This window comes from Chiloscyllium plagiosum, unplaced genomic scaffold, assembly GCF_037043375.1.
Source record: "Chiloscyllium plagiosum isolate Xiang-an unplaced genomic scaffold, Cpla_swu_hap1 HiC_scaffold_26, whole genome shotgun sequence".
In the NCBI taxonomy this organism is placed as follows: Eukaryota; Metazoa; Chordata; class Chondrichthyes; order Orectolobiformes; family Hemiscylliidae; genus Chiloscyllium; species Chiloscyllium plagiosum.
In genome coordinates, this window is record NW_028270164.1 from 24,952,269 (window position 1) to 24,968,403 (window position 16,135).

Here is a 16,135-nt window from a genome sequence, read left to right on the forward strand (position 1 = left end):
CCTGCATTCCCTCTAGTTACCAGCCTTCCCTTTCACCCTGACAGGAATATACTTTCTCTGGATTCTTGTTATCTCATTTCTTAAGGCTTCCCATTTTCCAGTCGTCCCTTTACTTGGTAACATCTGCCCCCAATCAGCTTTCGAAAGTTTTTGCCTAATACCATCAAAATTGGCCTTTCTCCAATTTAGAACTTTAACTTTTAGATCTGGTCTATCCTTTTCCATCACTATTTTAAAACGAATAGAATTATGGTCGCTGGCCCCAAAGCGCTCCCCGACTAATACCTCAGTCACCTGCCCTGCCTTATTTCCCAAGAGTAGGTCAAGTTTAGCACCTTCTCTCGTCGGTACATCCATATACTGAATCAGAAAATTGTCCTGTATACACTTAAGAAATTCCTCTCCATCTAAACCTTTAACACTATGGCAGTTCCAGTTGATGTTTGGAAAGTAAAAATCCCCTACCATAACCACCCTATTATTCTTACAGATAGCTGAGATCTCCTTACAAGTTTGTTTTCAATTTCCCTCTGACTATTGGGGGGTCTATAATACAATCCCAATAAGGTGTTCATCCCTTTCTTATTTCTCAATTCCACCCAAATAACTTCTCTGGATGTATTTCCGGGAATATCCTCCCTTAGCACAGCTGTAATGCTATCCCTTATCAAAAATGCCACTCCCCCTTCTCTTTTGCCTCCCTTTCTATCCTTCCTGTAGCATTTGTATCCTGGAACATTCAGCTGCCAGTCCTGCCCATCCCTGAGCCATGTTTCCGTAATTGCTATGATATCCCAGTCCCATGTTCCTAACCATGCCCTGAGTTCATCTGCCTTCCCCTTGCATTGAAATAAATGCAGTTTAATTTATTAATCCTACCTTGTCCCTGCCTGCCCTGACTGTTTGACTCACTTCTGTTCTCAGCTGTACCCGTCTAGATCAATCTCTTTCCTCACTATCTCCCTGGGTCCCACCTCCCCCACCTTGCTAGTTTAAATGCTCCCAAGCAGTTCTAGCAAATTTCCCTGCCAGTATATTAGTCCCCTTCCAATTTAGGTGCAATCCGTCCTTCTTGTACAGGTCACTTCTACCCCAAAAGAGATTCCAATGATCCAAAAATGTGAATCTTTCTCCCATACACCAGCTTCTCAGCCATGCATTAATCTGCTCTATCCTCCTATTCCTGCCCCCACTAGCTCATAGCACTGGGAGTAATCCAGATATTACTACCCTTGAGGACCTCCTTTTTAAAATTCTACCTAACTCTCTGTAATCTCCCTTCAGAGTCTCAGCCTTTTCCCTTCCAATGCCGTTGAATCCAATGTGGACAATGACCTCCTGCTGGCCCCTCTCCCCCGTGAGAACATTCTGCACCCTCTCTGAGACATCCTTGATCCTGGCACCAGGGAAACAACACACTATTCTGCTTTTTCTCCGCTGGCCACAGAAACGTCTGTCTGTACCTCAGACTACAGAATCCCCTAACACAATTGATCTCTTGGAAGCCGACGTATCCCTCGTTGCATTAGAGCCAGTCTCAATACCAGAAACTTGGCTGTTTGTGCTACGTACCCCTGAGAATCCATTGCCCCCTACATTTTCCAAAACAGCATTCTTATTTGAAATAGGTATAGCCACAGAAGTCTCCTGCTCTAGCTGCCTACCTCTCTTACCTTTCTTGGAGTTAACCCGTCTATGTGACTGTGTCTGAGACTTCCCCCCCTTCCTATAACTGCCATCCATCACACACTGTTGCTGTTGTAAATTCCTCATTGCTTCTAACTGTCTCTCCAACTGATCCATTCATCTGATAAGATTCGCAACCAACAGCATTTATTGCAGATATAATCCACAGTAACCCTTAAACTCTCTTTAAACTCCCACATCTGACAAGAAGCGCATATCACTCTACTAAAGGCCATTTTTGCTCCTTCACAATCTACAGACCCAGAAAATAACACTGTTTTATTCCTCTCCAAAACACTGCCCCAGGTTAAATTAGTAGTTATGGCTTATATTTTAAGTTTAATCAAGAGACATATCTCAAAAACATATAATCAAGAAAGAACACACTCTACTCACTACTGCAGACTTTCTGTAGGTCACCCTTAAAACCAATATACTTTTCTTTCTGTGCTGTGAACTTTGTCCAAACAGTTCCTCCAAGATCAGTTGTGAATTTCACTGTTTGTTAATTTTCCCAGATGCACTCCGATGTTCAGCGATACATGAGTTCAAACAGCAAAGGCAGTAACTGCAGGTTCACTGCTGTGTCAGTTTCTTTCTCTCTCTCTCCTGCACTGACCTCATCATGCGCTTCCTTTGTCTGTCCTTCTTCCTTTAAAAACTGCTGTTGTTTTGACTTTTTTTTCCAAAGCTCCAAAACAATGCAACAGCATGTAAAACAGTAATTGCTTGTCTTGGAATTCAAGGAAACCACCTCCAACACCTAAAATACCTCAAAAAAAGGAGCAGCTGTTACAGCCAGAAATTTTTCCCGTCCTCCATTTTGATGCACATTATATGCCTAAAAAGGCTGGAATAACATCCCTTCGCAAATAACAAAACAGTTTTATAGACATTTAAATTCTACTTAGAAAAGGGGAAACAAGAACAGATTGGATCAGGCATTTGTGCGGCATAATGTTATGATCCTAGTACATGTTACTACTGGGAAAGTCAGACTTCTGAATGAAACCTGGCTTGACAGATTGTACTTGTTTTCATTACAAGGTGGTGGTCAGTTTCTGAAGCATAAGCACACAAGGCTGCAGATTTTCATTGACAATAAAACAGAGGCTTATGTCATAATAGAAAAGAAGAAAATATGACAAACCAAGCTACCTGTATATAGAATGTAGAATATGTATCTTACAACACACAACAATGCAAAGGTTTTAATCCATTCTCCAACACCATTACTTTACAGTGTCAAATCCAGTGAGATTACTCCTTTAACTCAAATCTTTAAGTTCGACTCAAATAGCTCAACTGCACGGTGGCACAGTGGTTAGCACTGCTGTCTCACAGTGCCAGAGACCCGGGTTCAATTCCCACCTCAAGTGACTGACTGTGTGGAGTTTGCACATTCTCCCCGGGTTTGCTCTGGTTTCCTCCCACAGTCCAAAAAGGTGCAGATTAGGTGAATTGGCCACGCTAAATTGCCCGTAGTGTTACATGTAGGGGAATGGGTCTGGGTGGGTGGCGGGTTGGTGTGGACTTGTTGGGCCAAAGGGCCTGTTTCCATAGTAATCTAATCTAAAAACTCTTCCCAGATCTTTCACGTGAACTGTGAAGTCCTCTTGCATAACCACTCACAAATTGAAAGGATTTTCTCAAACTTTTAGCAATCTGCTGATATCTAACCAAATATCCAGGCTTGGAAGTTACTCAAACTAGCTTTTTATTGAGCTAGCTTATTTACTGAACTGTATTATATCCTTTTTAGTGGAGAAACTATATCTTACTTTTCACTTGAGTCAGGTATCCTCTACAAGTGTTCAAAAACTTCCGTTCCCTCGATTTCTCTGTCAAAATGAATACTTGATTATCCCAAACCAAAACACGTTAATGGCCCTTAATGTTTACACTTTTAGATGTAGACCCAGTACAGTACTAACAATCTTGAAACACTTCAGGGTTCCCTACTGTCTGACATATACTGGAATTAGCTATGGTTCTAGAAATACTGACTGACCTAGTTAATTTTTAAACCCTTCACAGAAGTGACCAACACCCACATGGAGCTGAAAATGTGTTGTTGGAAAAGCGCAGCAGGTCAGGCAGCATCCAAGGAGCAGGAAAATCGACGTTTCGGGCATGAGCCCTTCTCCTGCTCCTTGGATGCTGCCTGATCTGCTGCGCTTTTCCAGCAACACATTTTCAGCTCTGATCTCCAGCATCTGCAGTCCTCACTAACACCCCTATGGAGCCCATTTGAAATCAAAGTTCTGAAAATATTTATATATGAGGATACTTATCGGACACCTTTCATCACACCGGCCCCCATCTCTGGATGATGATATGGTCTAGTAATGTCCAGATACTATTCTGAGAATCAAACATTGCTGCACCACTCTGCTCACCTATTGTCTACCTATAGCCCTCTAACTCTCATTGCCCCTTGCTGGTCCTTTCCTGAGCACTTGCCAGCCCTCTCCACAAACATTTGTCTGTAGTTTTGTTTGTGACATAGTTCCACAGATGTCCAACTTTGAATGGACTATTTTTGCACCTCACAGAAAGACACTTTGCCCTGAAGCACTGTGCACCAGGCTGAATATGGAAATACACTGAAGAGCTTGGATCACTGCCCAATCAAAATACAGTCAGTAGTGTTACTTTCCAGGCTTGATCCAGTTAGATAGATGGCTGTTTTAAGCTCAGAGAAACCTAAAATTGTTTATCTTTGAAATAAGCAGGAATAAATAAAAATGTTTACTAGCAAAATAAAAGTTAATTATGATTATCACCAGATATATGGGAGACACCATCTCTCCATTGCAATAGATCATCCTGCTGATCTTCCCAACTTCCTCCTGCAGAGCTCTCTCAGTTCTCTGCTTCTCATTTCAGTTGTGCACTCACTTCTCCTGTGGGAGAGAAGGCATAGGATAGCTGTGTGAAGAGGAGGGGGTCGAGAGTGTCGTGCTGGAAAAGTACTGCAAGTCAGGTAGCATCTGAAGAGCAGGAGAATCGACGTTCGGGCATAAGCCCTTTATCAGGATTGAGGCTTGTGGGTCAGGGCTGAGAGATAAATGGGAGGGGGGTTGGGTTCGGGGGCAGGTAGCTAGGAAAGCAATAGGTGCATGAAGGTGAGGGAGAAGGAGATAGGCCAGAGGGGGGAGTGATGGATAAGTCCAGAGGGCGGTACCGAGTTGGAGGCTTGAGACTGAGAGAATGTGGGGGGAGGGGAAATGAGGAAGCTGTTGAAATCCATATTTATTCTGTGTGGTTGCAGGGTCCCAAGGAGGAATATGAGGCATTCCTCCTCCAGGCGTCTGGCAGTAACGGTTTAGTGGTGGAGGAGGCCATGGACCTACACGTCCTTGACGGAGTGAGAGGGGGAGTTGAAGTGTTCAGCCATGGGGTGGTGAGGTTAGTGGGTGTGGGTGTCCCAGAGATGCTCTCTGAGATGATCTGCAAGAGGAGATCACACCGGGTGCAATGGATGCAGTCGATGACACTGATAGAGGTACAGGTAAATTTCTGATGGTTGTGGAAGGGTCCCTTGGGGCCTTGGACAGAGATGAGAGGAGTGGTGTGGGCGCAGGATTTGCACTTCCTGCAGTGGCAGGGAATGGTGCCAGAAGTCGGGTGTGGGCTGGTGGCGGGTATGGACCTGACGAGGGAGTCTCGGAGGGAGTGGTCTTTTTGGAACACTGATAGGGGTGGGGAGAGAAATATATCTGGTGGTGGGGTCCATTTGGAGATGGCAGAAGTGGTGGAAGATGATGCCTTGTGTGCAGAGATTGGTGGGATGAAGGTGAGGACTGGGGGTTTCTGTCCTTGTTCCGTTTGGAGGGGTGGGGTTCAAGGGCATTTGTGTGTGAAGTGGAGGAGATGTGCTAGAGGGCATCATCAACCATGTGGGAAGGGAAGTCGTGATTGTGGAAGAAGGAGGCCAACTGGGACTTTCTGATGTGGAATTGGTCATGCTGGGAATAGATGCAGCAGAGGTGGAAGTATTGGGAATAAAAGATGGCATTTTGACAGGAGGAAGGATACAACATTTGTGGAGGGTCAGTGTGAAGTGCATGTGGGATAGCAACAAGATGAGAGCAAAGTCATTGTTGGCTATCCACATATGGATGCGAGGGAATGCCTTGAGAGAGTGGATGAGTGGAGGTGTTGCACTGAAGTGTAATGTGTGAAAAAATGATGAGCAATTCATAGTTTGGAGGCTGGCATCCGATTGTAGTTTGCCACTTCACTCTCCTGGCCCCATGAGGTCAATGACCCTCAATGTAGTTGTGAGGGCCAACAATACTGCTGCTCATTCCATTGGCATCTTCCAAGAGTGCTTGTTGGTTTCATTGAGTTCACTCATGGGGTGAACTCAATGGCTTGGCCAGCATTTATTGCCCATCCCTAATTGTCAGGTGATGTGTTAAGAATCAATCAATTGGTGTGGGTCTGGAGTCACATGTAGGCCAGATCAGATAAGATTCTCACTGCCCTTATTTTTTAAATAAAGTCCCTTTTTATTCAAAGGTGCTGGTCATCATCTCACTCATCCAAACTCTGTGATCAGCAGAAAGACCTGCAGCATGATAGCAATGCAGTGGTGAGGTTAATAGTCATAGTGATGTCTGCTTTGTTGAGAAGGGAATGCCTGGCCTGCTCCTGTCCCAAATTGATCCTTTCCCTGACATCAAAGCAGCCTCCCTGCCAAAATCAGCATGTTATGAGAAATTTGATTTCACTAAATTTTGCCTGAAGAGTTTTATTTGGATCAATATTGTGTGGGTTTCCTCCGGGTGCTCCGGTTTCCTCCCACAGTCCAAAGATGTGCAGGTCAGGTGAATTGGCCATGCTAAATTGCCCATAGTGTTAGGTGCATTAGTCAGAGGGAAGTGGGACTGGGTGGGTTACTCTTTGGAGGGTCGGTGTTCTAGCAATATTGTGAATTAAAGCATCAATGTACGTATCGTAGAAGTATTAATATTGTATAAAATGTTTGCTTCTCAATAAGAATAACCATAATTTCTTACAGGTCCAATGTATCATCTTTGGATAGTTTTATAATACTGTTTGAGAAGGTTCAGAGAATTAATGAGGGTTCAACAGTGTACTTTCAGAGTGCATTTTCATGACATTAATGATGATAAGAGGAGAGATATCAAGTCAAATTAACTAAAAGTTTGAAGATATCCTTTTGATTTATTATCAGTTATAGCATTATGCAAAGCAGAACTTTCTGAATATGTATGCCATTAAATAAAGATAATCACAATTTTTATCCTCATATACATGATGGGTAAATGTTTAGTCATTCAAAGGTCATAGCTATGTGTATCAAGGTAACATTCACTGGCTGATATAGAACTTTGAATTAAATTATTAAATAACATATTGCATTTCTCAGATAATGTCCAGATTCCTGAATATTTCATTTGTTGCTTTTATGCACTTATCAGTAAATCTTGCAGATGAGAATGATGAGTAAAATCTTCTATTTTACCAGCTGCTAGTGCATTTTCCCTAATGTGAAATGAAGACATTATCTGAAATGATAGCAGATATTCAAAAGGGTGGCCCAGTGTAGATAATTGACTATCTCTGAGGAAGTAAACACATACTGCTGGGTTTTAAAAGGCTTTATGTGTTGTAACATTAGCATCTGGCTGAGTTCACATCACAATGTAAAGATCATAAATATTCCTTTGTGTAGAATTTTCATTTGTAGTTGTTCAGCTCCACGATTTGAGATTATGCATGTTTTTCTTCAAGACATAATAGAGTAGAATTAAATATATGATTCGCTTAGGTTAAAATGATTAGCTGAAGATCTGGCAGGTTTGATAAAATGGATTTTTTTCCCTAATAACTATGCTAATAGACTTCAAAAACTGTGCCCAATGTAAGGTAGATGGGCTGCAGTTTTGCTGCAGAATCTACTTTGTAGCTAGTAACGGTGGCTCAGTGGTTATCACTGCTGCCTCACAGCACCAGGGTCCCAGGTTTGATTCCAACCTTGGGCAACTGTCTGTGTGGAGTTTGCACGTTCTCCCAGTGTCTGCGTGGGTTTCCTCCGGGTGCTCCGGTTTCCTCCCACAGTCCAAAGATGTGCAGGTCAGGTGAATTGGCCATGCTAAATTGCCCATAGTGTTAGGTGCATTAGTCAGAGGGAAGTGGGACTGGGTGGGTTACTCTTTGGAGGGTCGGTGTGGACTTGTTGGGCTGAAGGGCCTGTAGTTAATCTAAAAACATCTGATTTATACTGTCTGGCTAGAAGGATAAACTTTCTCAAACCACTAAAAAAAACTGTGTTGAAATTTCTGAAGTGCTCAAGATGGTTCAATGGACAAATAATAAAATGTCAAACCCAGTCTGAACAGTCCTTCTCTATGTTTTACCCTAGCATTTCCTGGATTCCAATATGGACTTGGCATTGTCATTTGAATTTGGACCAGTTCTACAAATTTGCACCACTCCTACAACTTTCTTATTAATAATTTTCATGGAAAGTATGTTGTGGGAGTGATCTCCCTTAATTCCTGAAATGCTTCCTGGCAGGAGATGCTTTGCATTAGGAGCAAAAAATTAGTAAAATATCCATTTGTGATCATTGTTCTGTCAGGGTAAAATTGAATTGTTGTGTGGTGAAGTTAATTCTATATTGACACTTCTAACCTCTTGTATATCATACAAGCCATTTTCTATAACAGATTTAGAAATTCATTTCATTCCTACCACCATTCATAATGACAATAAGGAAATGCTATCATTTAATATTGAAATTTGTACAGAATACAGTTTTACAGTTAGTATGTTATAAACCGTCATTTTGATACTTGTAAAGAAAAGGACTTAAAACTACGATATAGCATTGTTGTGAACAGATTATTAACCCAATTTGCTTTGCATAGTTAAACCTATTGCATTTCATGCTTACAAAACATTAAAGGAATATTAAAAAAAGGAACTGATAATAGTTAAGGGGAAAACAGTACTCAATTGTTGAACAAATAGACTATACTCATATTCCAAGCATGATGCATTTCTCCATTTCCGGAAAATTACTTCATAATTTGCAACCTCAATATAGATGCAAGCTTTACTTGACAAAACTAGTACATATATATGTGAGTTAATAAAGCAGGTGTTGTTCAATTACTCCACCTCTTGATAGATATTTGACAAATGACTTCTTTTGCAAAGAGGTTAATTTGTCCAGAGTATGTAACCTAAATTACATTTCCAGGCTAGCAAACAACAATAAGCTACACTTTTGTTCAGGGTGCACTGAGCATAAATGAAACAAAGTCTTGTCCAATTTATGGAGTTGATCTTCGCATATCGGATACAATTTGTACGTTGCAATTCTTATTCCTTCTCAGGATTTTATTTATGTAGGAATAAAGTAGGATTTTTTTCCCTCATGGGAGAGTCTAGGACCAGAAGGCATAGTCTCAGAATAAAGGGTACCAATTTAAGACTGAGATGAGGAGAAATTGCTTTTTCGGTTATAGTTTTTGGAACTCCTTGCCACAGACAGCTGTGGGGGCAGGGTCTTGTGTATATTTTAAGGCTGAGATAGATTCTTGATTAGTAGGGCGATCAAGGGTAATGGGGAAACTGCAGGAAAGTAGATGTGAGGAACATCAGAATAGTCAGTTGAATGGTGGAGCATGCCCAAGGGGCTGAAAAGTCTACTCATTCCTATTTTTATGGACTTACTGAATAGTTTATTCAGTTATAGAATATAATAAAAATGATTTTTAAAGGAAGTTATCACATTTTACCTTCAAAGTAAATGTTAATGTGGCAAATGTTGGAGTGGACTATTGCGAAGGTGCATTTCACCTAAAATCAGCCAAACAATAGAATTGACCAAGGAATTTCAAGCACAACTTCATTCCAACAAAGATCATTTTCTGCTAGTTTTAAAAGCAATGTAATCAAACGTGCTCCATCTCACAAAATTGGTATGCCCCTGAACTGAATTTTTTTTCTGCACTGAGTTTCCCTTCTTGTGCCTGTTTGGAGAAAGCTTAGTTCCAGCACAGTTGCACAAATAGAGGCCTTAACTGCACTCCCATATATAGCAGGTCATATCATTGTAAATGCAAAATTGAATATTCTGTGCAGATCTCCTTAAAGATTCTACGTAAATTTCCTTAATATAAAGCTAGATATTGAAGTTCAAATTCTTAAAATTGTTTTGGAAGCATGTTCTATGAACTTGCTTAAAGATGAAATTTAGGTGGGCTGGACCTCTCTGCTTAGTTATGTCTGGGTGTGCACATTTGAGGAAATCATAACAAGTTGCACTCCATGTTTTAACTACAGTCCTATCCATAAGCTTTAAAGATAGTTGAATCCACTACAAGGCAGCTATAGTTACGGTCCAGAAACAGCTATGTAATTGTCACATTTACCTGTGTTCAGTTACTGCTTAACAAGTAAGATGCTGCCTGAAGAATTATATGGATAGATTTGGATCTATCAAGTGGACTGCTTGATACTGGTGTAAAGCTTCTTGAGTCTTGTTAAAGATGCATACATTCAGGTGAGTGGAGTATGTTTTGCACTTTATTTTTATCCTTAAAATGGTGGAAAGGTTTTAGGAGGTGAGATATACCCTCAGAATTCCCAGCATCTGACCTGCTCTTGTAGTCTCATATAATATTTATATGGCTGGTCCAATTCAGTTTCTGGTTAATGGTAATCCTGCCCACCCTGGAACTTTATAGTTATAGATTCCACAATGGTACTGCCATTGAATGTCAAGAGATGATGGTTTGACTCTCCCTGATTGGAATTGGTTTTTGGGAGAAAGTGAAGACTGCAGATGCTGGAGATCAAAGTCGAAAATGCGGTGCTAGAAAAGCACAGCAACTCAGGCAGCATCCGAGGAGCAGGAGAGTCACATTTTTGGGCATAATTTCTTCGTCAGGAATGTTGTTGCCTGGCTCTTGTGTGTAACATGAAATTTATTTGTCACTCTTCAGCTCAAGCCTTAATGTCTTCCTGCATATGGACAGTGACTGCTTGACAATCTGAGGAATGGCAATTGATGCTACACTTGGTCAAATAATGCCTTGATGTCAGTGACCTCTTAGGTGACCTCTTGAGTGTACTTCTTTTCTAACTGTTTGGAAGAAGATTGAAATAATGTGAGTGACCCTTGCAAAATCCAAACTGAGGTGAATAGATTATATTTCTATAAATGTTGCTTGATTGCGATGATGATGACACTTTCCATCACTATGTTGATGACTGACAGGGCAGGAATATTTGTCCAGTTTTTTTTGCAGATAGGACATACCTAGTCAATTTTCCACATTATATGTAATGGTTGTAGCTGCATTACCACAGTTTGATTGGGGGAAGCGGTGCTAGCAGGGGGAGGTGGTGGTGTTGGTTGTGGGGGTGGGGGGGTGCGGGGGATGGTGTTGGTGTGGTGGTATGGTGGCATTGGTGGGGAGGGTATTCCGGGGATCATGTGTCATTCCTGTGAAAATTTCTTGGAGCAAGAATTACACTTGGTTGTGGCAAGTGGAGGTAGTGTTGACACTTTTAACATGGGGAGACTGGTGCACTGTAACTACTACCGTGGTTCTGACTGACCAGGAAACTCTCCTGCTCTTATCACCTGTCATAAGCATAGCAGAAGGATTTAAAAATTGCTAACAAATTGATTTGGCAACATAATGACGCACTGTCTGTGGACATCATAGAAGGACTTGAAACCTGAGCTGTACCCTGGAGTTGGAATGCTGCCAAATGTGGCACAAGACCTCCTCAGTACTGTTGCTGGAATATTGTCAAGGTTTATGACATTTGCTGTATCCAACACCTTAAGTTGTTTCTCAATGTTATGTGGACTGAATCAAATTCATTGAAGATCGGCATCTTTGATGCTGGGGACTTAAGGAGGAGGCACACTGGATCACACCTTTGGCATTTCTGGCTGAAGATAATAACAAATGCTTCAATCTTATCTTGGTGTCCCCGTCATGGAAGAGCTGCTAGGATATGTAAAGAATAGAAATCCATGATGTCAGATCAGCACCCAGACCATGAATCTATGTATCTCCAGCATAACTTATAAAGTACGGAATTAATAACATCAGGATATCTTTGATAAATTATTACAAATGTTGAATAAATTTCTTGTTTGTTTGAAGATAGATTGATAACACTGGTAGCAGCTGTCATTTCATTTGAATGGAAATTAGCTGAGGGTGAATGTAAGTTCAAAAATAAATATTTGAAACAGGAGTTGTTGAAGCGCAGGAGCATGATCTCTGTCCACATTTGACTATGTCTAAAAACTGGCAGATTTACGCCAGATGACAAAATAAATTTAGACACAACTAAATTTGCTGACCAATTGGTAAAACAATGCCACATAATTACAATACAACCTGAATATGTGGTACTATGTGTTGAACTTTTTGGAATATTGTGAGCAGTACTTGTAATATTGTGAGCAGTTTTGGGTCCCCTATCTAATTGAGGATGTGAGTGTTGGAGAGGGTCCAGAGTAGGTTTATAAGAATGATGCCAGGATGAAGAGCTCGTCATCACGAGGAGCAGTTGAGGACTCTGCGTCAATACTCAATGGAATTTAGAAGGATGAGGGGAGATCTTACTGAAGCTGACAGAGTAATGAGAGGCCTGGATAGAATGGATGTGGAGAAGATGTAGGAGAGACAAAGATCCAAGGACACAACCTCAGAGTGAAGGGTTGACCCTTTATAACTGAGATGAAAAGGAATTTCTTTAACCAGAAGGTGGTGAGTCTGTGGAATGCATTGCTGTAGAAGGCTGTGGAGGCCAAGTGCGTCATTATGTGCCAAATCAATTTAAGACAGAAATAGGTTCTTACAAACTATTGCATTGTAACTACTAACAGAAGTGACAAATCAAACAGTAAGGGTTCTAGGGCTTCTGGTCCCCATGCTTAGCCATTTCTGCAGTGGGCCTCATGCAGTCCCCAATTTTGTAAAGGATTTGAATACTGCTGAAAAATGTGTTGCTGGAAAAGCGCAGCAGGTCAGGCAGCATCCAAGGAACAGGAGAATCGACGTTTCGGGCATAAGCCCTTCTTCAGGAATCTAAATTCCTGATTCCTGAAGAAGGGCTTATGCCCAAAACGTCGATTCTCCTGCTCCTTGGATGCTGCCTGACCTGCTGCGCTTTTCCAGCAACACATTTTTCAGCTCTGATCGCCAGCATCTGCAGTCCTCACTTTCTCCTAAGGATTTGAATACTAAAAGTTCAATTTGTGCAAACTAAAAGAAATAAAGACAGAAGCTAATTTGCAGACAACACTGCCAACAGCATTGCTGAAATCTGACTGACCAAATAAGCAGCTTTTATTTGTTGATTCAAGGATAAATACTGGCCAATGATCCGTGGGATCATTTATATTTACCTAAAATGTGGCTCCCAGTATAATGTCTCCTTTGAGAGACAGTATCTTTGATAATGTAGAACCTTATCATTGGGAGGTCGATCTTGATTTTTATGGTGTAGTTGTGGAAAGGGCTTAAACCCATTATCTTGTGCTTCAAACCCATGGTTGACAGCTATTGTGAACAGCAGTTAGAATCCCAAATGGCAAATATGATCGAAGACCAGCTAATCCATGGCTTGTGACAGTTGAGAAACCACTGCTTACCTTCAAATACTGAAACCAAGTTTTATACCCACAGGAACAGGTACATGAAAGGACAGTAGGATGATTCTTTCTTCCTTTCTGTCAAAGTGTGAGTTGTGTGAGAGTTTTTTGGAGGGAATCTTGCTGCGAGGCCTAGTGAAATTTCTCACAGTATCTTACCAAACTTGCCTCACTCACTGCCTACCCCACCCATGGCTTCCTACACTTTTGATTCTATCCCGATCTTACCATGCACCATCCCAGAACAACTCAGCACTCAGCAGATTTCCACTATAAGACTGGTGTCTGTTGTGTACCCACACAAGCACTGTCAGTCTAGAGCTTCCCTGAAGGAATAAAAAAAAAGGAGCCCAAGATGCAACATTGGAATATAGACAGGCACTGTAAGTGAACAGTGATGTGCCATGAGGGTTCTTAAAGACTGGCATATTTTGGATGCTAACATTCATCAATGTGATTTGTGCGCACTTAGTGCCTATTGAATGTGCCCTGAGATGTTGGTACCCAGTGTCCAACATGGAGGTCATTTGGACCAAATGGCGAGCTGAATTCATCAGGTATCTGCATTTATTTTCCACACTGAGATTTCTTGATATCGATCATGCTTGGTGCATTTGTTAAGATAGAAAGACGGAAGTTACTGAAGTGAAATGGATCACTAACAAGGCATTTAACCACCAATAATCAGCTTTAATTGGCAGCTCACTTCTGCCTCACAAGGAATTCACTGCGCTGCTCAGCAGATGCATAAAAGGTGCAGTGAGATAAGCTTCACCGTATCTCTCATCGATTCTGCCACAAATCCTGCCATAACTCATGTCTCTCAGTCCCCGATAAGATGTTGCCCAGTACTTTCTCATGATGTAGCGCTCCATCAGTCCTGCATGGAAGAGTATCATAGATTTTTTGCATAAGTCTTGTACTGGATTTTGAAGCCAGTGCATTGCCAATGGCTAGACTTCATAAAACAGAAACAGGAGAAGTGCAGTGCACACCTTAAACATCTAACCCAACTTTTCCACTCTTGTAATGGTTGTAAATCAGCTACTGATTACCTCAACTGGTCAACAATACACTCTGACAAGCAGTACTTCTTAACAATTTGTATTCCTATTTTTCAAAACTTATTGATAAATTGGGCAATCTTTCTCAGTTGAATGGTTAAGTATGTTTAAACATTCCAACTTCGAGACATAATCTAACATTGAATTAAGAAGAGAATTGATACATTGTGAAATTGGTGGTGAACCAAAGTAATTGCCTTATGTTTACAAAATGAAAAATTGTTTTTTTTGCTACTTCAGAATTACTTCACCTCATATTCTTAATGCGTTTCATATAACTTTGCATTCGATTTGCTTATCATATTTCTAGCATTTAGACATTTTTGATTTGAATGCCACCCACAAAGTCATTGTTTAAGTGTTTATTGCATATTAATCTGTATGTGGCTTGAGCATTTTTACCTGTATAGGTATTTTTATGGACTGTGTTTTAATGTGGAATGTTTCTCATGTTTTTCAGTCAGATTACTACTATGAATACACAGAGTGTGACAGTGTCGGCTCCAGGTGGAGAGTAGCTGTGCCTCACACTCCAGGGACCTGCACAGGACTGCCAGACCCAGTCAAAGGCACAGAATGCTGTAAGCTACTTGCTAAAATTCAAATTGTAGTTTGATTATTTGTGTATTTAAGAAAAATACCCAGAGGCATATGTGGTATTTTCCATAATTTAGTTCTAATCCAGAGTTTGGTGTTTTGCATACAAAAAAAACTAATATGATGGAACAATTTTGCATTTTGTTATTTGTTGCATCAAATATGTTGGTATGTCTAATACTCAAATAGAAGATTGTATAAATTGCCAAATATGTGAGAAATATTACTAACATTTGATAAATATAATTAATGAGGTTGATTAGGATGCTAGCTGAACCAATGCTATGTTCCTTTTTACTCATCTCCATTTGGATATTGCAATTTTCACATGAGGAAGATGTCCACATATCTGAGTTTTAAGGTATTGGACAGTGATGTAATGGAAGCTTTAGAATAATAATCAAATCATGATCAAAAAGTATATTTCAACTTCCAGCAGCTTGATGGAGACCTGGATTGTGGTACATTCGAATTACTCACACAAAGAAGATCTCTGCAAGCTTTAGGATAATTAACATAGGATTTCACTTTCGAAGTACAGAAACCTTTCACATTTTTACCGTAGCCTCGCAGTGGCATGACTGGATTTGAAAAGTGTTAAAGTGGCAATACTTCTATTCATTGGTATTTTATTATTTGCATTCGGGGCTGAAAGGGGCATTGTAGTAATATGACTGGGTTTATTATCTAGAGGTCCAAGATAACAGCCCAAGGACAAGGGTTCAAATCTGACCACAGCAGCTGAAATGAAAAGCTGTCAATCAGGAATGGTGGCAATAAAACCATCATTGATTGTGGTGAAAAAAGACCCATCTAATTCACTATTGTCCTTTACAGTAGGAAACCTGACCTCCTTACATGTGAGTTCAGATCCGCAACAATTTATTTGTTATTTAATTGTTCTCTAAAATGACCTAGCAAGACACTTAGTACAAGGTCATTTCATGATTGGCAACAAATTCTGGCTTGGTAATTTGTACGTAAGTTTAAAGTATCTGAACTAACAAATGACAAAGTTTTGAGTTTGATCTCTTTAATGGAGTAAAAAAAAAGACAAATATAATCGTCTATAATTTAAAGTATTTGATATCTATCTGGTCTTATTAAATCCAACTTTATT

General features: G+C 40.6%; 1 protein-coding gene across 1 annotated transcript in view; it reads left to right on the forward strand.

The window, feature by feature from the left end:
• elapor1 (endosome-lysosome associated apoptosis and autophagy regulator 1) overlaps positions 1-16,135 on the forward strand; it is a 132,756-nt gene that overhangs the window by 26,982 nt on the left and 89,639 nt on the right. Inside the window, exon 2 of the mRNA XM_043716712.2 lies at positions 14,879-14,999. Within this exon, the coding sequence (XP_043572647.1) occupies positions 14,879-14,999 (121 nt within the window). The remainder of the gene's footprint in view (positions 1-14,878; positions 15,000-16,135) is intronic.